Below are 20,408 nucleotides of genomic sequence, written 5' to 3'. Positions count from 1 at the left end.
CTCCTTGCCTTTTTTATATGTTTAATTCTTTTTGTTTTGACTCTTCTCGGTGAAAATCTTGATTGTGCATGTGCTATGTATTTCCTTTTTAATTTAAGAATATTTTTTTTCTTTCCAAGTGTAGGATTACATTAATTAGTGAATACGTTTAGTCTCTTCTTAGTTAAGTAACATAAAAATAGTAACATATTTTCCTTAATTCCCTTATTTCTCTATAAATAGTAATCAAATCTTTTATTTTTAATGCAAGAATCAATACAAAGAGTTTGTTCATTCTCTCTCCCCCTTCTTTCATTGCATTACAGTGTGGTTATGCCACGAAGCCCCACCTATGCTATGATAACACAATTTATTTTTTATACCAATGTATAAGAGTTAAACTCCCTATAGAAAGCCAGAAAACCTGAACACACCCTTTTTTGTCAGGCTTATGTGTGCTTATATAGTATCCTCAGAAAGTAAACAATTCAGGAAAGTTAATCTGAATTTTGTTGTGTTGCTGTTGAAAAGTGAGAGATGGGGTTGATGAGTGAATCTTTAACACAGATTCTGATACCTTTAGCTGCTCTTATTGGCATTGGTTTTGCTCTGCTTCAGTGGTTTCTGGTTTCAAAGGTTAGAGTCTCTGGTGGATCAGAATTGGATAGTGAATACAATGACAAGTTGATTGAAGAAGATGGACAAGAAGAAGGTATTGATTCTGATGTAGTTGTTGCCAAGTGTGCTGAGATTCAGAAAGCCATTTCTGAAGGTGAGTTCGTGTTCTCTCTGAATCCATCTGTGTGCTATTTTTTTTAAGATAATGAGGGTGTTATGATCATACATTTTCATGTGCTTAAACGTGGTTAAATAGAAAAAAAGCATGTTATCTTTCTTTCTTTTTTCTATTAACTATGGTCAGCAGCTGACGCGCATTTCAATTGTTCTACTAGCACTTTCCACCAATATAGGTACTCATAAGTCCCAAAATTAGTATCAAATCACGTCCAAATCAATAAATATAATGTGTGATTTACTAAACCGCCACTATTTAGTAAATGCCTCTTGAAAATTGAACACCATCAAGTAGATGGAGTATAAGATTATTGTTGGAAAAACATATAGTATTAATTTTTGTCTTGAATACCTAAGGTGACAGTGACATTTATTTTGGGATGTAGGGAGTACCCCGATAAGACGAAATCACTTAGCCTTTTTAATGATATTCCTTTTAACATGATTAAAAAGAAAGAAAAAGCATGAATCTTTTCTATCTTTCATTCTTTTTCCTATTAACATGGTATCCGTGTCAGCAAATATCAATTGTTCGACCAACATCTGCTACTTTCCATTAATATAGGTATCAAATAACTTTGCTTACCAAGGCTTAGATAGATATGACTAAATCACCTAGACTTTTGAATGATGATGACATGATTTGAGCTTAATACATGAGTATTCGAATAGCCAACCTCAATTTGTGTGGGACTGAGGTGTAGTTAGTGTTGCATAAACTTTGATCTCCTATGATTTTCAACCATTTAAAATTGACCGCTAGGCTACCCTTGAGTGCAAAGCAAGAACCTTTTCTCCTGTCCTCTGTTGCTGTAACTGTTATTGGTTCCATGTAGTTACTTTACTATCCATCGACTTCTCCTTCATTCCATTGTCCTTTACAATGGATGTAGGCTGATCCACTTTTTGTCTTCATCAAGAAAATTATTTGAATCTGAATTTGTAAACTGCATCTTTAACATCATTGTGTTCCATGTATCTTCTGATAGTTACTGTCTTGTAATCTAATTAGTATGATTTTCTTTTTTCATATTGATCGATAGCTGACAAACAAAACTAAAATCCAAATGCCGTGGTATCTTCATTGTGATTTACTGATACAAAGCGATACTTGCATTTTTTAACATTCTAACAGGTTTCCAGTTATCACTAGAAGTTTAGCATTACTTTCTTTCATGTGCAAAACTATGCAGAGTCCTCAAAATATGTGGAATATCATAATTTAATCAACTTGTTGATTCCTTCTTACTTATATGTTATCTATGTCGAACATTGGCAGGAGCAACATCTTTCCTGTTCACGGAATACAAATATCTCGGCATATTCATGGTGGTATTTGGAGCAATCATATTTCTCTTCCTTGGATCAGTAAAAAGTTTCAGCACAGAAAGTGAGCCTTGCACTTTCAACAAAGAAAACATTTGCAAACCAGCTTTAGCAAATGCTTTCTTCACCACCATTGCCTTCTTGCTGGGGGGCCTAACTTCAGCCCTTTCTGGTTTTCTTGGAATGAAAATTGCAACATATGCCAATGCAAGAACGACTCTGGAAGCAAGGAAGAGCATTGGGAAGGCGTTCACAACAGCTTTTCGTTCAGGTGCAGTTATGGGATTCCTTCTTGCTGCCAATGGCCTCTTAGTTCTATATGTCTCTATCAACTTATTCAAGCTGTATTATGGAGATGATTGGGAGGGTCTGTATGAATCTATTACTGGTTACGGTCTTGGAGGATCTTCAATGGCTCTCTTCGGAAGAGTTGGTGGAGGTATATATACAAAAGCAGCAGATGTTGGTGCTGATCTAGTCGGCAAAGTTGAACGTAATATTCCTGAAGATGATCCGCGCAATCCAGCTGTAATCTCTCGTCTTGGGACCTTTTAGGTCCCCCTATGTCTTAATATCACTTTCTCTTGCAATATTCTTAACACTATCAATGTACATAAGCCTTATAAATCGGTTACCTTGCCTTCTGTTGATCACAGGTTATTGCAGATAATGTAGGTGATAATGTAGGGGATATTGCTGGAATGGGCTCGGATTTATTTGGTTCCTATGCTGAGTCATCATGTGCTGCACTCTTTGTTGCATCCATTTCATCCTTTGGTAGCAGCCATGACTATTCAGCTATGTCATATCCTCTGATTATCAGCTCAATGGGAATTGTTGTTTGCCTGATAACGACTCTCTTTGCAACCAATATGTTTGAGATAAAGAAAGTGACTGAGATTGAACCATCTTTGAAGAGGCAACTTCTCATCTCAACTATTCTGATGACTGTTGGAATTGCTTTTGTCAGCTTCTTCACTCTGCCGTCGGAATTCACTATTTTCGACTTTGGATCTGACAAAGTGGTGAAGAACTGGTATTCTTCGCCTTGTTTCACATTTTCTGCATAGTTCTACCTCTTGTCTATGTTTCTAATATAACATGATCATTCTGTATTGCTTCAGGCACCTATTCTTCTGTGTTTCAATTGGTTTATGGGCTGGCTTGGTCATTGGTTATACTACTGAATATTATACAAGCAGTGCTTACAGGTTGGTGATTTCAATTGTTTAAATTTTTCATGGATATGTAACTTGATAATTATGCAGGGTTTAACACAGCAGTATCATTTACTATGATATAAGTTGCACTTGACAATTTTCAAGCCATATCAAGAATTACATATTTAAGTGACCCTTTCTCAATCAGAGAAAAAAGAAGGGTAACAAACACAAACAAAACATTTTAATGAATATTAGCTCAAAATGGAAACAAGAAAATCTGTCATTAATCAGTTAAGGAAATGAAAGCTTGTGGAATCTCTTTGCCGAATCTACTAGATATTGCGACCTGTGATAATCAAACTAGCCACCGAGTTTTCCTCTCTACCTCTTAGCAATAGTAATCAGTAATTCATAATGAAATAGAAAAGTGTCTCTCACCAGCAATGAAGCATTTTGTATATGCCTGTTCTTCGTCTATTTTTTATTTTTACTTTGTAGGAAGGGGAAAGATATGCAATATCTGATCTATGTTCTTAAAGTCTTCTATTGCAAAATCTTGCAGTCCAGTACAGGATGTGGCAGATTCTTGCAGGACTGGTGCTGCGACGAATGTTATATTTGGATTGGCTCTTGGATATAAATCTGTTATCATTCCCATATTTGCCATTGCCGCTTCTATTTACGTGAGCTTCAACTTGGCTGCTATGTATGGCATTGCAGTCGCTGCTCTGGGAATGCTTAGCACTATAGCTACAGGGCTCGCAATAGATGCTTATGGCCCTATCAGTGACAATGCTGGTGGTATTGCGGAGATGGCTGGAATGAACCACAGCATTCGTGAAAGGACTGATGCTCTCGATGCTGCTGGAAACACAACAGCTGCAATTGGCAAGGTTAGACAAGTGATCACTATCTAATCTATAACATTAACCTCTCTATGTTTGTCCAATTTCGCTACAATGTAATTCATGGGAGTCACAAACGCTAATCCGAGGTAAATTAACTGTTTCTTGATGTCTATAGAATTTCTTAGATCACGTGAGTTATGTGAAATATAGTTGCTTCAAAGTGATTGTTCAAAATTGTATTCTTGCTATTGGTGCGTTCTGTACCATGCTATGCGTTGTGTTACTCTACAGAACAGCTACAAGACATGTAGTTCTGGAGCAAGTATACCTGACAAACTACTTTCCCGCATTATCAGGGTTTTGCAATTGAATCAGCAGCACTTGTTTCTCTTGCTTTGTTTGGTGCCTACGTGAGCAGAGCTGGTATCAAAACTGTCGATGTCTTGGCACCCAAGGTCTTCATTGGTTTGATAGTAGGAGCTATGCTTCCATATTGGTTCTCAGCCATGACAATGAAGAGCGTAGGAAGTGCAGCTCTGAAGATGGTTGAAGAAGTTCGCAGGCAGTTCAATACCATCCCAGGGCTGATGGAAGGAACAGCGAAACCAGATTATGCAACCTGTGTAAAAATCTCAACTGATGCTTCCCTCAAAGAGATGATTCCACCAGGTGCTTTGGTCATGTTAACACCTCTTATTGCTGGCACCTTTTTTGGAGTGGAAACACTAGCTGGTTTGCTCGCTGGTTCTCTCGTTTCTGGTGTTCAAGTATGCACAGCTTTAGTGCCTCGTCTATCCATTCAGTTTCTAATTCGCAATCTTGTAGTAACTATTTCACATTTTTGGATGGCTCTAGGTTGCTATCTCGGCTTCAAACACAGGCGGGGCATGGGATAATGCCAAGAAGTACATAGAGGTAACTGACAAACAAGCACCGGTACTTCAACATGTTGAACCGATGTGTTTGATATGGCATAAGTCATTTTCAATGAAAAGGTTTTTTTGCCTAAAATATTACTGTTTTCTGCAGGCTGGTGCAACAGAACATGCTAGAACATTAGGACCAAAAGGATCAGATGCTCACAAAGCTGCAGTTATTGGAGATACAGTGGGTGATCCTCTAAAGGACACTTCTGGTCCATCATTAAATATACTCATAAAGCTCATGGCTGTTGAATCTTTAGTGTTTGCTCCTTTCTTTGCTACACATGGGGGACTACTCTTCAAGTTACTGTAGAATGAACCTCTTGTAAAAGCATATTCTCCAAATAAACATGAAGAGTTTTGTCTGAACAAAACTTGTACTCCTGTCATTTTTGAGAAGTGAGTATTATTTCCACTAAATTAGCTTCTACATTCTTATTGAGCTTGTGTTGTGCTTTTATCAACACATAGTTGAGTGAATCATCATGGCAAACCCAAGGTATAAGCATCAAAGTACATGGGTACTATAACTGGGATGCACATATTACTATGTTAGGGAGGATAAAGCTTTCCCATTTCATCTAAATTTTTGTTTTTTTAAGGTGTTAATGATCTGAAATTCACAATAACAATTCAAAAGGTCAACAAATTATGGGAAAATTTTTTGTATAGGTAATAGCTAGGAAAAAAAATTTGGTGCTAAGCTATTCAAAATTTCTTAATAGAAGTATTTAATTTCATTAAAAAGTGCATTGAGAATCCACTATCCAGTCTTTTGCTTGCTTTAAAAAGTTATTTCCGAGGTTTACTTTTAAAATCTTCTATTGTAACATAAAATGAAAAAAAATAAAAAATTGGTGAACACAAAGAAAAGGGTTAGGTGAATAGGTTGAGCGGATTACAGTACATATGCCATTCCTCTTGGTTTAATTTTTTTTGTTTGTTTTTTTGACGGACAGGGGCGGATACAATGACATCATCATACTTCAGTCTAATTTCACGAGTAGAGTTTGTAAATGATAAAAAAATTACATAAATCTTATTCCTACAGTTGTAAGCTTCGATAGATAAAAAAAAGCCATGTGACCATAAAGTTACAAGTTTAAGTTGTGGAAATAACATCTTATATAAACACAAAATAAAACTGCACACAATAAACTTTTGCGATTCAATTCTTTCCTAAGCTCAGCACATTGCATGAGTTTAGTGCACCAAACTACCCTTTGGCCCAATAAGGTAACAAAAACATACAACAAATAGGAAAAACTATTTAATGGATTGATGAAAATGTCAAAAGAAAACAAAGAAAAAACAAACTAGAATTAAGAGTAGTTTATTGATCAAATATTTAAAGACGCATATTTCAATATGCTTTAGGATCGTATATTTTACTACTAGATCTAAATTATCATAACGAACACATAAAATTCGGTGTACTATAGTGTATGAGCGAGAAAAATAAAAATAATCCAATTGATTTGAATTGGTAATCCATAAAATAAATTATAATCATAGCAAATCCAGCTAATTAAAAGGAGTGGTTGAAATTGCTGTCTTCCAAATCAAGCATCTATTCATTTAAAAAAAAAAAAAAAAAGTGCCGGCCCACTTGTCATTTTGGATAATAAAAATAAATAGGACTCTAAAATAGATAAGTTGGGTCTCACTAGAACTTATACAAAAGTGAATTAAAAACTAAAATGAAGTGGTACGTTTACTCAACCATTCTTAAAAAATTAAAATGGATCTTGATTTAGGAAATACTTGTTTTTTAATAATTCCACCCAAAAGTTGGTTGCTTTCAACAAAAGGTTAAACATATTATAACGTTATATACTATGAAAATTTAAGCATTTATAATTATTATACGTCAGAAACCAATCGCATGGGTTGGTGCGTGGTTTTAGTATCAGAACTTTCCACTTTCTAGAGTTTTATTTATTTTTGTACCCAAAACATTTTCTTATAATCAGTGCTAAAACAAAAAAAATCACTAAAAACAATTAAATTTTTTAATAGTAAATACATGAAAAATATTAAAATATTGAAAATGCATAATCTACATAATTTAAATATATTTTTGTTTGTTTGTATAATGTAATTGTTAACGAATTAATATCGATTGATACTCCTTAGACAAAAATAGCGGAATGTGATAGTGAAGGCTGATTTTTTATTTATTTATTTATTTAATCCCTTCTTAGAAGTCTTTTTTTTTTGTGATTCGAATTCATAATTTAAGATTGCATGTGAATGCTATTTACTACAGCAACCTCTCTCTATCTAAGTTAAAAATAAATAAAAATAGAATCATGAAATAATTAAAATGTACACGAATTAATTGGAACACTTTTATTTTTGAGAAAAACATTAGTTGAGGATTCAATTCACATAATGTGCTCATTAAGGTATAGGGAGGATAGAATGTGCGAAAATTTCACCTTTGCTTCAAAGATGAGAAATCATTGCAGAAATATAAGATGACGTTGCGTATTTCAAACTTCATGCATATCTGAAGCTTTAGTGCATCGGATTGTCCTTAGCTCAAAGAAATGACAAGATTTATATTCGTGAAAAAAGTTTTACAAAATTTAAATTTAAGTACGATCTATTTCTCTAAAATTGATAAACTAATTGCTCTACAAATAAAATCTTATATATATTCAATATTTATATTAAATGATATCCAAACAGATACATTAGGTATGGTTGTAATTTTTTTTTACGTGAGAAATATTTGCAGAAGTAAAGAACTTATTTAATTTGTTGACCAACTTTTGAAGTAATGTACAATAAATTGCTGTTGACGAAGAGAGGTCACTGTTTATATATAATTTGTCCTTATGTACCTAGTAATTTTTAAAATAAAAAAATTATTAAGAATTTATTTTACTAAATTAGCTTTTTAATATACTTTGAGGAAATAAATTTAAATATATATATTTTATTTAGCTATTTAATAATAAGAATAGTTTTGAAAGAACATAATAATATATAATAATATCTTTTTGATTTCATAAAAAGAATAACTAAATTAAAATAAATACTTTTAGATAGCATTTGACATAGATTTTTGAGTATTTTTAGTAAGTTATTTTAGATGAAGATTTGGGTGAAATTTGAGTATGTATTTGACCATAGTATTTGAAAAACATATTTCAACTTTAAAAGTTTACAAAAATTATAATTTGGCCCAAATATTAATATTGTATTTGAAAATTTGTCAAAAATAATAAATTATATGGATAAATATTATTTATCAATTTTTAAAAAAAATTGATTAAAAAATCTATAATTAGCGGGTTTTAAAAAGATGGTCTAACTTTTTCAAAATGGAGGGAGTATAACGAGTTGACGTTAACTTTTTTTCTGATTTTGCCATCTAAACGCATCCACTTCCAAATTTTTACAATTTTCGAAAAGAAACAATGTGAAAAAGTAATGTACTTTGGGGTTGCTAATGAGCCTAATTGTATTTTAAGAAATTCACTTTTCGTTTTTAAATTTCAGCCCAAAAGGTAAATCGGAATATAAACAAAGAAAAGAATTAAATCAGTATAAATTAGCTTTCTTTTCTCAATTAATATGATTTATTTTTTAAAATTTTTTTACAAATATTTATGACTCATTTTATAACTTACTTTCGTAAATTTCAAACGTCCTTATTTTTTTTTTAAGAATTTCCATGCTACATTAAATTACATCACATAAATTGAGACGGAAGAGTTGTAACAATTATCATTGCCATTTCTACGTCATTTTGACCATACAAGAATAGCTATAAAATTAAATATTTTTAATTAATCCATTTTAAAAATAACAAAAACATTAAATTCTAAGGTAAACATCAATTAAATACAATTTTATTTGCACGCCATTTGCGTGAATGAAATTCATTTATGAGAGCCAAAAAAGGGAAAAAGTTAAATTCGTTATTTTGAAAAAATCATCTTACAAGTGCCATTGTAACTGTGGTCCACTCTCAACTCGTGTAGATTCCCAATAATCTTCTGCCACGTCAAATAAATGACACTCTGAAAATACCTGGCACACTCCTATTCGTCCACGTCATCTTACACCCAAACACAGCCCTACGTATCTACCGAAGACAATGCTTCCCAGTATAAAAGAGCATTCGTCAGAGATCTCTTCACTCTGTATTTTCCAATCGCCATGGCTACTCAACGAAGAAAAAGCCCTAGCTCTCTCTATCTCATTGCTGTTTTCTCTCTACTTGTAGCTTCCGCCGCCGCCAAAGTTTTCTTCGAGGAAAATTTCAATGGTAAGTTTCTCCAATTTTTTTTGAAGTATTTTTATGTCAATTTGATTGCTGGCATTTGGATTAATTTTGTGTGATGCGTTTAATTTTGTTGTGAATTTGTGGAAGATGACGAGGAGTGTGAAATATCTGAGCTTAATTTGGTGTTTTTTTAGTGTGATCTGATAGAAATTTGAAGTTTCGTTGTAGATCTGTTAATTTTAAGGTGATAGGTGTAGATCGGAATGTTGTTGTGATATGTTAAATTTTTGCGTTTTATGTTTTCGATTATGATTTGGATTTATTGAATGTTGATTCATCTGAATGATATCGAGTGTCTCTACATTGTCTCACTGAATTGCATTTGCATTTGTTCTTTTGTTCGTCTGTGTCTTGCTATGGCACTGGAATTTTTATATGTACTTGGACAAATTGGATTGTTAGATCTTATCCACTTTCCTGTATAATTTTAAAATGGCCAAGTGAGGCTGCATACAGTAAATTGTCATGGATCAGCCTTTCCATGGACCCACGCGCGCATAGCTGCCCTTTTGTATAATCATAAAAATCATGTCTTAACAGTTTGACTAACTGGGATGGATCTATATATTTGGAAAGAACATGATTATTAGTTTTACAACAACAACAACAAACCCAGTCCATACCGCTACCTCTGCAGAAGTAGAGAGGCTGTTTCCGATAGACCCCCGGCTCATGATTATTAGTTTTACATGGCTAAAATTTATTCTTACATATCCTAGTATAATTAGAGCATTGTGGTCTTGTATAATAAGCCTTTATTGCTTGATGTACCAACTACCATGTTTGTTGATCAGTTTATTGCAGATGATCGACTTCTGTTTATTTTTTGATTGGAAATCAAAATAGTTAGTATGTATTGACTATACATTTGGCTGAATACACTAATGTTGTCTTTAAGTTACTGAATTAATGTGAAGTCATTGCTTATATGCTGATATTCTGTGATCTATTCTGCTGCATGCACATTGTCAAGTTTAAATGGGTTAATTTTATCCTATGTGGGGCACTGGGAGGCTGATAAGTTTTGCTTCTTGAACTTTTAGATGGCTGGGAGAGCAGATGGGTGAAATCTGATTGGAAGAAAGACGAGAACATGGCCGGAGAGTGGAATCACACCTCTGGCAAGTGGAGTGGAGACGCTAATGACAAAGGTTTGCAATCTCTCACTATTAGCACCCTAGTCATTTTTAGCTATAAACCTTTTGGTATCTAACTGTAGTTATCTAGAGCTGAATAAACTTATGTATAATAACTTTTATTTATTTCTGCTCTAATGCAGGTATCCAGACCAGTGAAGACTACAGGTTCTATGCCATTTCGGCTGAGTTCCCTGAATTTAGTAACAAGGGAAAGAACCTAGTGTTCCAGTTCTCTGTTAAGCATGAGCAAAAGCTTGACTGTGGTGGTGGGTACATGAAGTTGATTAGTGGGGATGTTGACCAAAAGAAATTCGGTGGTGATACTCCCTACAGGTAACGCATACTTTAATTATCTTTTCTTTTCTTTTACCAAAAAATATCCTTTCATTAGAAAAATGTCTCATAGCTCATGAATGAAGTTTTTGATATTATATGTTTCCTTGCAGTATCATGTTTGGACCAGATATCTGTGGCTACAGCACCAAGAAGGTCCACGCTATTCTCACTTATAACGACACAAACCACCTGATCAAGAAGGAAGTCCCATGTGAGACTGATCAACTGACCCATGTCTACACTTTCATCCTCCGCCCTGATGCCACATACAGCATTCTCATTGACAGTGTGGAGAAACAGTCTGGTAGCTTGTACTCTGACTGGGACATTCTCCCACCAAAGACGATCAAGGATCCAAGTGCCAAGAAAGTAATTCACTGTGCATCACATTTTCATGGTAATTTAGTATTTGTCTTTTTGGTGGTGTTACTAATCAAGTTACATGCTTATCACAGCCTGAAGATTGGGATGACAAGGAATTCATTGATGATCCTGAGGATAAGAAGCCAGAGGTATCCTTTGTAAATTTTTTCGAGTGATTTGTCTGTGCCATAAGTTGAAAATGGAAGAAGATGACAATCAATGAACTCAATTACTAATAACTGCAGGGCTATGATGACATTCCAGAAGAGATAACTGATCCTGATGCCAAGAAGGTAACCAGTTGAGATTTGCTTGTAAGTCTTATATTTTATACCTGGAATAGAGTAATTCTTTTTAATCTCTGTGGGCTTTTTGTATTTGCAGCCAGAGGACTGGGATGATGAAGAAGATGGTGAATGGACAGCCCCAACCATTCCTAACCCGGAGTACAAGGGCCCATGGAAGGCAAAGGTTTGTGGAGTCTTGAACATTTAAATCGAATGACTTGTTCCTGAGTATGGCGCCTAATGCTTAGTCTTTCATCTTTTCAGAAAATTAAGAACCCCAACTACAAGGGGAAGTGGAAGGCTCCTATGATTGATAACCCAGGTCCAATTTAGTTGTCAATACAACATTTATATATTTTGTTAGCTAACTTTTAATATCACAATTATTGATATCTGTGGTGTTTCTGTCTTTAGAGTTCAAGGATGACCCAGATCTCTATGTTTTCCCAAAATTGAAGTATGTGGGAGTTGAATTGTGGCAAGTAAGATTTTTTCCTTTTCTTGGATGATCTGGCTGTTATATACCAGTAACAGTTTCGATTTACTGCATATGCGCACTTAACTGACTGAAGCATAATGTTTTTTGCAGGTGAAATCTGGAACCTTGTTTGACAATGTTGTCATAACCGATGATCCAGAGTATGCCAAGTCAGTTGCTGAGGAAACATGGGGAAAGCAGAAGGATGTATGTGATTCCTTCCTTATGCTCAGGAGAATCAAATCATATTAGAATTATTGAGTCTTAATAGTTAATATTATCTTAATTATGCAGGCGGAAAAGGCTGCTTTTGAAGAAGCAGAAAAGAAGAGAGAGGAGGAGGTAATGTTTAACTTTTTCTTGGTGCTGATTTATTTCTTTCCACAAGTTCTGTCTTCTAATTATAGGTGGAAGTATGCACCACTTTCACCTTTTCCCCTCGTAATTCAGAATCCTCTTTTTTATGCTAGTGTTTTTTTATCTGCAATAACTTCGATTTGTGCTCTTTCTCTCGTGTGTTTCTTGTTTTCTTCTGACAAAATTTAGTTCTCTATTCAGGAATCAAAGGCTGCTCCAGCTGATTCTGACGTAAGCCTCTATATTTTCTTTGAAAAACTCTCCCCTTCTCCATCAGGAGATGCATACTTACTTGTTGACTTGCTCTCATGGTGTGAACATGTTTTTCCAGGCCGAGGATGATGATGAGGCTGATTCAGATGATGCTGATGATGCTGATGACAAGTCTGAGTCCAAGGATGATGATGAAGCAGCACATGTAAGAATTGCAACTCGTTTGAGTTTCAAAACAGTCTTCTTCTGGTTCTCAATCTGACAGCATGTACCCTTGTTTTTGCAGGATGAACTGTAAGGGCTAAGCATTTTGATTCAAGCTGACAAAAGAAGCTTCCCGGAAGATTTCCTCCCCCCACTCTCTCCCTTCCCCCTTTCTTTTTTTCCTTTTTATTAGTGAATTAGCCCCTTTCCATTTTTAGTGAAAAGACCCAGATTGAGGGTGCATGAAGTCGTGTATGGCTGATTGCTTTGATGTCATTGGGACTCGGCCAATAGGAATACATGTTTCGTTTTGACTAGAACTTTACTTAATTATGTTGAAATTACTATCTAAATTTTCTATTTGTCTTGCTCCTTGGCTCTAATTCAACGTGACAAGTAAATTAATTGGATGCCACCATTTCAATCTCACTGCTATCTTCTAGATTTATTTTATTGAGTATATCCTATCCAGAAATATTGACGCGGATTTATTGTCCAGTAAACGTTACCTCAAGGGATAGTGTTGAAAGTAGTCTTGCTGCAAGAACCTTTCTCAATGAATTGGTCGATGGTTGCCAAGCTTCAATAAAAAGGTTTTAATTTACATTTTCATGGTCGAAAGTTGTTTAAATTATTAAATAGCAACATCACTAACGACTCTTATTCTTCCTTTTCCACTCTAGGGATTTTTCTTTTCAACACACAGCAAGGGTTCATCTTACCTCAAAAAGAAATAAAAAGTTTATCAGATAAAAGGGAGAACGAGTCTAGTACTCCTTAGCAATCAATCTGTCAACGCAAAAATTCATCTCAATTAAAATTTAATACTACTTATTAAACAATAGAATTAAAAAGAAAAACAAGCACATGAAGAGAAACTGCAGACCTAGGCAAGATAACAGCGGAATCTGCAGTAAAAGTTGCAAGAATGTGTGTGCAAACTTTGTTAAAGACAGCAAACTTGTTCTTTGTACTAAAACTGAAATTATCTAACAGTTCAAACAAATTTCAACCGTCAAAATCAAAATTTGATTGTACTTACTATCTATCTACCGCTATATCGAGAGAAGCTGGAGCAAACTTTATCAGAGGGGATGTCATCCCAACATCATTCAAACCAAAGCAAGAACGATGACACTGTACAAGTTCCCTTTTCCTAAACCAAAGGCTATATAAATCATTGTGTATGTAACAACATTTCATTCTAACTGGATTCAGGGAACCAGAAATTCTAATGAAGCGCGGTTAATGGGAGAGCATATAAATCTACAAGTTTTAGAGGCTTAGTCAAGTGAAAATCCATTCCAGCATCCTTAATATGGGAGTTCATATCATCACCAGTCAGTGCAATTATAGGTATGTGAATTCCATGCCTTTTCTCCTCCTTTCGTATTAGCCTTGTTGCTTGATACCCATCCATAACTGGCATCTGCATTCATAAAATACCGCAAACTATTTATGCAGAAAAAACACACACTAAAATTTACGAGGTTTATTTGCAAAAATTAGTAATGTGGAAAAGAGATAGGCTGTAGAAATGTTTACCTGGCAATCCATCACTATAAAATCATAGGTTTTGTCAGCTTCATTCAAAGATTTGAAAACTTTATCAAAGGCATCTTTTCCATTCTCACAAACATCAACATCTGCTCCTTCTTTTTGAAGGAGCTTGGAGGCGTACATGCGTTGTAGGAGTTGATCATCAACAACCAAAACCTTCTTTCCTCTTAATTCCTTGCTACTACTCTTTTTGTTACTATCAGGTATCACAATCTCCTCGAGTTGGCATGTAGGTAAGGTACCTGATTTCAGTTCTTGGCATTCAATCTCTTGACTCGTCTTAGTCCTATCATGTTGGATTGGACTGTTTCGATTTTCAAAAAGAAGTCTAAGCACTTCATGTAAACGTTTGCCATGTAATGGTTTCGTAAAAACACAATCAAAAGGAGGAAGACACGGTGGGCTAACATGATCTTGCAACAACACAAACTTGCAAGTAACATTCTGCAAATCTTTCTTGAAGTTAACCACAGATAAACTCAATTCGGAGAGAGGTCCAGCCTGAGAATCAATAATTATAAGCAAGACATTTGACGAGCCACTGGAATTAGACCTTTTGCAATGAGGGATGGCATGATCCTGTGTGTCCTTGGTTTCTGAAGCCACTTCATTTGTATCATCATTGGTTAAATTGGAGGAAAGGTCCATATTTCTCTTTATTCTATCAAGCAACCGAGCTAGTTCATTGATTTTCCTCACCTCTGTAACTTTTATGTTCATGTTGTCTATCGCCCTGCTTAAAACTTTTCTCCTTTTTTCTCCAGTTAGGAATAGGACAACATGACATCCTTCTGATCTAGGTGGAGACAACCGAAATTGCATTCCCAAGTGATGCGAAAGATAACTTCGAATAAGACCATGATTTTGCACATTGTTTTCTTGTTCCTCAGCTTCAACAGATACTGTGTCACGAGTAGTCAGAAATATGTTGAATTGGAAGCGAGTGCCTCTTTCTCCGTCGTCTTTGTCAACAATCTTGATCTCTCCTCCCATTAGATGCACCTGTCCGATGACAAGCATTAAGGTCTACAAGAATCTCATTCATTCAAGTATTAAAAAACTCAGTACTTGGTCATACAGAATTTTTAGTGTTATTAAGGTCTCTCAATTCAAATTCAATAAAAGTTTTAATGTAACAACCAATGATTTATCTTCACCAAATTATCTAATAAACATAATCTTATCTAGAGCATTAAATTTATTTTTTGACATTTATTTGGTCTCTTTGATGCAACAGAACTGATTGGATCTATTAACTCAAAGAATGTACTTTTCCTGAGTATCGTTCTTTCCATCCATTTTAAAACTGTTGAATGAAACAAAAGCAGAAATATCAGTTAAGTTACTCACCATAGATTGAACAATGCCTAGTCCCAAGCCATAACCTTCTTCTCCAGAAGTTGGTTCTTCTTTCACCTGAACAAAGTTCTCAAAGACAGATTTTTGTTTATCTTTCGGAATCCCACAACCCGTGTCATCCACCTCAAATGTGAATTCCATGCAGTTGGGATTCTGTTGGATGGCTGGAAAATCATTTGAAGTATTGCAGCAACATTTTTGCTTGGTGCACAACCTTGTCCAACAGTTCAACGGATTATGATGATTGCAAACAACAAGTGCATTATTTCGACTTGGTTTGCTCACAGAAGCTTTGACACAGATGTGGCCTTCTTGGGTAAACTTAATAGCATTCGTAATCAAATTACTTAATATCTGCATAATTTTCACTCTGTCACCCTTCACCAACCGAAACTTTGCAAGAGAGTCATCGATAGGGTCAAGTATCAAATCCACTCCCTTCTCTATGGCTCTATGATAATGCAAATCAATTAACTTCTCGACGAGTTCTGCTAGATCAAACTCTTCCATCTTGAGTGGCATCTTACCAGCTTCAATCTTGCTCGCGTCCAGAACAGAATTTAATATATCTGCATCATTTGAGCAAACAGAGTTCTACAAATTGTACTAGTGGTGACCATATATTGAGTAAAAAGTTAACAGTACAAACTTTGATCTTAGAGTGTCCACACCTATTCACGCGATGAATTATCACTTGCCATGAGGCTAACAGATGATAGTATTTATGTTCATTATTACTTGTTTTATTGTGAAAAGTTTCTTTAATTATCGAGAAAGATAATTGTTCACCGTTTTAAAGGTCAATTATATATAATCCATCACCTCTCCTTATTATCAGGGAAGGTTTGGGCATGCAGATTAACAACTCAACTATAGTACATCATAATCTATTCTACAGTTCTTTTTGCACATAACATTTAATACTTAGTACAGGACTTCTTTGATATTAAAGAGGCTCAAGCACTTCAATATCTTGCAAATGACCATCATTAAGTTCGGTGAGGAATATAGAACTATATCATAAATTAGACATACCTAAAAGGTTCATGGTTTCGTCATGGATGAGCTTCAGGCTTTGTTCAAGCTGTGGGGGTGCATAATCAAGACAACTGTTTATCTTACAAGTTATACTTCCAAAACCATTACGAATGTCATGACTTGCAGTCGCAAATGCCTGACTCTTATTTAGACTTTTCTTCTCTGCTTGATTACTTAATTCCATCTGCTTGATCAGAGCAGCACACAAGAACATATCTCTCCTTGCAGCTTTGAAGACTATGATAATGAAAGAACATAACGAGACTACTACTATAACAAACATGAACACAAGCAGCAAATATGCTTCTTTGTTATGTTTATGGACATTCCTTCCCATTGCTTGAGCATTGAACGCCAAACTGTATACCTAAGAGCAAAATAAAACCCAATTAGTGTTTTGAAGGTTAATTTTTTACTGTTACAGGCTACTTCAATAGTAATTCACTCATTATTCAATCCAAATTTTTGATTAATCTAGGCATTGTTTCATTTAATCGTTAGTCTTTCCAGTATGCTTCCATTTTAACACTCAATGTGTCGAGCATAAATCAATGATAATACTTAACAACCTAGGCTTAAGGAACGACCTTTAGAGAGCAAAATACGATTGTTTAAACAAATCTCGATACATGTCTTGAACAAAACACAAGATGCAACATAGTAGCTAGACGGGGATATTCTTCAGATCAAGATTTAAGTAATTCAAAAAGTTGACATATAAAGGACTTTGTCGAGACATACCGCTTCGAGTCCAGCTATTTCAATGACAGAGCAGTAGAACATGTACTTCTCCTCCTTGATTTTAACTTCAAATTGTCCCCTTTCACCATTTCCCAGCTTACAAGATTGGTTGCCACTCAAATCTTGATGAGTACCATCCAGGTTCTTGAATTGCACAGAAATGGTACCATTATACGCATTTATGCTGGTATGAGGAATCTTTGTATCCACAATTATTTGGCCATTATTACTGGCCAGGTAAAAATCCGCACCATAAAAGTTTAAGTTAGAATATTCATTTTTCACAAGTTGAACTGAAAATCCCACTGAGATCTTGGCCCTTCCATCCATTGCCGCTGTATTGAAAAATAGTTTCCTCTTGGCTTTATTCAATCCAATGCCAATAAAGGACTGAGATGCATACCCCATTGTTCCATTTGAGGATTGTTTAGACCATCCTAGAATCTCGAGACCCACTGTTTTTGCATCAACAACCGCTGGTTGTCCATAAGGTATCCCACTGTCACGATTCGCTGGCTGACTATAACACACTGCAGATGAAGAGTTGGTAAACACTGCAAAAGTTTGGCGCTCATTGTGGCCTTCTTCAGTGTAAAAAGAGTACATCAGCCTATCTTGTCCCAAGTATGAGATTTGTGATACAAATGGGATTGTTGAAAATGACAGAAACAATTTGTGTGCTACCTAAACATCACCAACAAGCCAACAATACATCATGAGTTCTCTTGTCAGGTTATAATTTACCTTTGTACTAAAGTATTCAAATCATACAATATTTTTAAACTATTTCTCACACAGGCAGTCTTTCTTTATCTGATAGTGAGATCGGTTATCTCATACAAACTCAGATAGGTGGAGCTGCTTCAGCTAGAAGGAGATAGAGCCTAGTTTAGTTTAGGAAAAAAAAAGGGCAGCCAGGTGCATAAAGTTCCCGGTATGCACAGGTCCTGGGAAGGACCGGACCACAAGGGTCTATTGTATGCAATCCTACCCTGAATTTCTATAAGAGGTTGTTTTCGCAGCTTGAACACGTCCTGTTGGTCACATGGCAGCTAGTTTGATTAACACAATATTTTCGACACAAAGCTTAAATATATATATATGAAAAATCACTAAAATTTCAATAAATATCAACTTTGGAATCCCTAGTTTCTAAAGTGCAATAAACTCAATCGCAAGAACTTAAAACGTCGAAATTATCATGGCTCTAACCATTCTCGATTAAGTTTTTTCTCGATCAAATAGTCAAAATTTGGAAGTAGTAAGAAACAAAAAAAAAAACGAAAAAATATTGAGGAAAATGCTGATAATTTATTTACCTCAGTTTGGATAGTGGTGAATGTTAATTGTGTTCCATTGAGAGATGAACTTAGATATCTAGCCAAGTTTGATGCTGAGGAATTTAAGGGCAGAACCATATTGGCTGTGTTTTCAATCTGTGCAAATGTTTTATTTCTCAATTGCTCTGACAACAAGCTCACATGGCGTTCACTATTATTCCTCATTATTGACAACTTCATAAATATGTAAATTGCCAATCCCTGCAATCAAATTTCAGAAAAAAAAAACACTAATATTAATACACATTAGCGGAGCTAGTAGTTCATTCGAATCTCCTTAGCCTATATAAGATCAAAATTAGATGCTGAATTCCTTGACTTCTTTGTGTGTATACTTTTGTATTGGAAATTCTAGTTCCGCCGCTAAGAACTTACAAGGAGAACGAGGAAGAAAACATGACGTAGTATATTGAAGGAGCAAAGCTTCATTGGTTGAATAAGTGTACTTCCGTTGTCTAAAATGTGCATAACAACCATGCATAATGTACTCCAAACATACAAATTTCTTATTGAACTTGAAGTTGCTTATAGGGCAAGTCTATTCAAATATTTGCTGTTTATAGGTTCATATAGCAATTTCACAATTTAATAGTTATAGATATTTAGTGGCCCTTGAAGTGTACTCTAAATACACCTCTGCTTATAGATATCTATGTTCAAGAAATACTAATGTCTCCACAAAAAATTTGATTAAATTTAGATAAATGACTAGAGAAAAAAGTTAATTATTTTTTCCCTTTAAAAACTAGAGAACATGTTTAACTAGTATATTACAACTATTAAGAGAATTTAAGTTGAAATAGAACTTCTTCTGTTTTTTTTTTTTAGTTGTCTTAGTTTTAAGTACTTTTGTCCTTATATTTGATTTGGTTGGGAAGATGGCAACAGTAAGAATTCTAGTTGACTGAGATAATCATGTTAAAATACAGCATTAGTCTTGAGTTTAGCTCAATTTGTTGACTCGACCTAATTAAAGCTGTTTGGAATGCCATCATTTTTCATCCAATGTTTACGGTATTACAACAATTTTAAACCTAACATTCAATAGCTAAAGTGAGAAAATACATCACTTAATCATAAGATTAAGTGATAAACACTTACACAAAAGACATACAACGTGATAAGACATAAATCATGTATTAATCGAAAAAGAGTAAAAATATCTCGAAACTATTAAAAAAAGTTTGAATATATCCCTCATCTGCTATAAATAGGTCTCTAATTGTAGTTTTGATTTACTTATGTCCTTTGACTAACAATCAACGTTAAAAGAAATAATTTAATTTTCCTGGCATTTTATTATTGTTAAACTCTCAACTCCAATTAAATAAATCCATCCTTCAAAGTAAAAGAGTCTGTTTGTTTAAATACTCCAATTACTATTATTTGAAAGATTCAGCTTGTTTAAATACTCCAATTATTATTATTTGAAAGATTCAGCTGGAATATACAACTCTTTTAACTCGTAGATTTTCTCAGTTTTTAGCCACAAACTATTCTATTCATGCATCACTGAAACTGCATAACTAGAATCATTTAGGTCAAACCCATCGATAGATCTTAAACTTGTCCCGAAAATTCACTTAGCCCCATAAACTAATATCTATGAGACCCCTAAACCCCGAATTTTGTTCCAAGTGAGCATTTTTTACCCATTCA

The 20,408-nt window shown here is 34.6% G+C and overlaps 3 protein-coding genes across 3 annotated transcripts; 2 read left to right on the top strand and 1 right to left on the bottom strand.

The window, feature by feature from the left end:
- Nucleotides 1-241: 241 nt before the first annotated feature.
- On the top strand, nucleotides 242-5,454 carry LOC107839687 (pyrophosphate-energized vacuolar membrane proton pump). Its single transcript, XM_016683276.2, has 8 exons — nucleotides 242-751; nucleotides 2,054-2,628; nucleotides 2,757-3,136; nucleotides 3,225-3,311; nucleotides 3,826-4,156; nucleotides 4,468-4,878; nucleotides 4,967-5,026; nucleotides 5,141-5,454. The coding sequence occupies exons 1-8, from the start codon at nucleotides 517-519 to the stop codon at nucleotides 5,345-5,347; spliced, it is 2,286 nt and encodes a 761-aa protein (XP_016538762.1). The 5' UTR covers nucleotides 242-516; the 3' UTR covers nucleotides 5,348-5,454.
- Nucleotides 5,455-9,128: 3,674 nt separating this feature from the next.
- On the top strand, nucleotides 9,129-13,140 carry LOC107839685 (calreticulin). The gene is made up of 14 exons (XM_016683275.2): nucleotides 9,129-9,316; nucleotides 10,378-10,485; nucleotides 10,614-10,806; nucleotides 10,920-11,178; nucleotides 11,265-11,321; nucleotides 11,418-11,465; nucleotides 11,557-11,643; nucleotides 11,724-11,781; nucleotides 11,874-11,941; nucleotides 12,049-12,144; nucleotides 12,232-12,279; nucleotides 12,496-12,525; nucleotides 12,626-12,712; nucleotides 12,794-13,140. Exons 1-14 carry the CDS (start codon nucleotides 9,208-9,210, stop codon nucleotides 12,803-12,805), a joined length of 1,260 nt encoding a protein of 419 aa, XP_016538761.2. The 5' UTR covers nucleotides 9,129-9,207; the 3' UTR covers nucleotides 12,806-13,140.
- A 517-nt stretch (nucleotides 13,141-13,657) lies between these two features.
- Nucleotides 13,658-20,334, bottom strand: LOC107839684 (histidine kinase CKI1). The gene is made up of 6 exons (XM_047394746.1): nucleotides 18,729-20,334; nucleotides 17,410-18,093; nucleotides 16,666-17,035; nucleotides 15,622-16,199; nucleotides 14,257-15,273; nucleotides 13,658-14,140 (listed from the first exon to the last, which is right to left on the bottom strand). The coding sequence occupies exons 1-6, from the start codon at nucleotides 18,927-18,929 to the stop codon at nucleotides 13,943-13,945; spliced, it is 3,048 nt and encodes a 1,015-aa protein (XP_047250702.1). The 5' UTR covers nucleotides 18,930-20,334; the 3' UTR covers nucleotides 13,658-13,942.
- Between the last annotated feature and the right edge of the window lie 74 nt (nucleotides 20,335-20,408).

Source organism: Capsicum annuum, chromosome 8, assembly GCF_002878395.1.
Source record: "Capsicum annuum cultivar UCD-10X-F1 chromosome 8, UCD10Xv1.1, whole genome shotgun sequence".
Taxonomy (NCBI): domain Eukaryota; kingdom Viridiplantae; phylum Streptophyta; class Magnoliopsida; order Solanales; family Solanaceae; genus Capsicum; species Capsicum annuum.
This window is presented reverse-complemented; position numbering and strand designations above follow the sequence as displayed.

Bases quoted from the DNA above. Each gene is read 5' to 3' on its own strand.
- LOC107839687 (XM_016683276.2), top strand. From the start codon at position 517: ATGGGGTTGATGAGTGAATCTTTAACACAGATTCTGATACCTTTAGCT. The intron at 3,137-3,224 runs GTATTCTTCGCC...GTATTGCTTCAG, and splicing joins GACAAAGTGGTGAAGAACTG to GCACCTATTCTTCTGTGTTT. The intron at 5,027-5,140 runs GTAACTGACAAA...TGTTTTCTGCAG, and splicing joins ATGCCAAGAAGTACATAGAG to GCTGGTGCAACAGAACATGC.
- LOC107839684 (XM_047394746.1), bottom strand. From the start codon at position 18,929: ATGAAGTTGTCAATAATGAGGAATAATAGTGAACGCCATGTGAGCTTG. The intron at 16,200-16,665 runs GTATGTCTAATT...CAAATGATGCAG, and splicing joins CGAAACCATGAACCTTTTAG to ATATATTAAATTCTGTTCTG. The intron at 14,141-14,256 runs GTAAACATTTCT...TTATGAATGCAG, and splicing joins TTATAGTGATGGATTGCCAG to ATGCCAGTTATGGATGGGTA.
- LOC107839685 (XM_016683275.2), top strand. From the start codon at position 9,208: ATGGCTACTCAACGAAGAAAAAGCCCTAGCTCTCTCTATCTCATTGCT. The intron at 10,807-10,919 runs GTAACGCATACT...GTTTCCTTGCAG, and splicing joins GGTGGTGATACTCCCTACAG to TATCATGTTTGGACCAGATA. The intron at 11,322-11,417 runs GTATCCTTTGTA...TAATAACTGCAG, and splicing joins CTGAGGATAAGAAGCCAGAG to GGCTATGATGACATTCCAGA.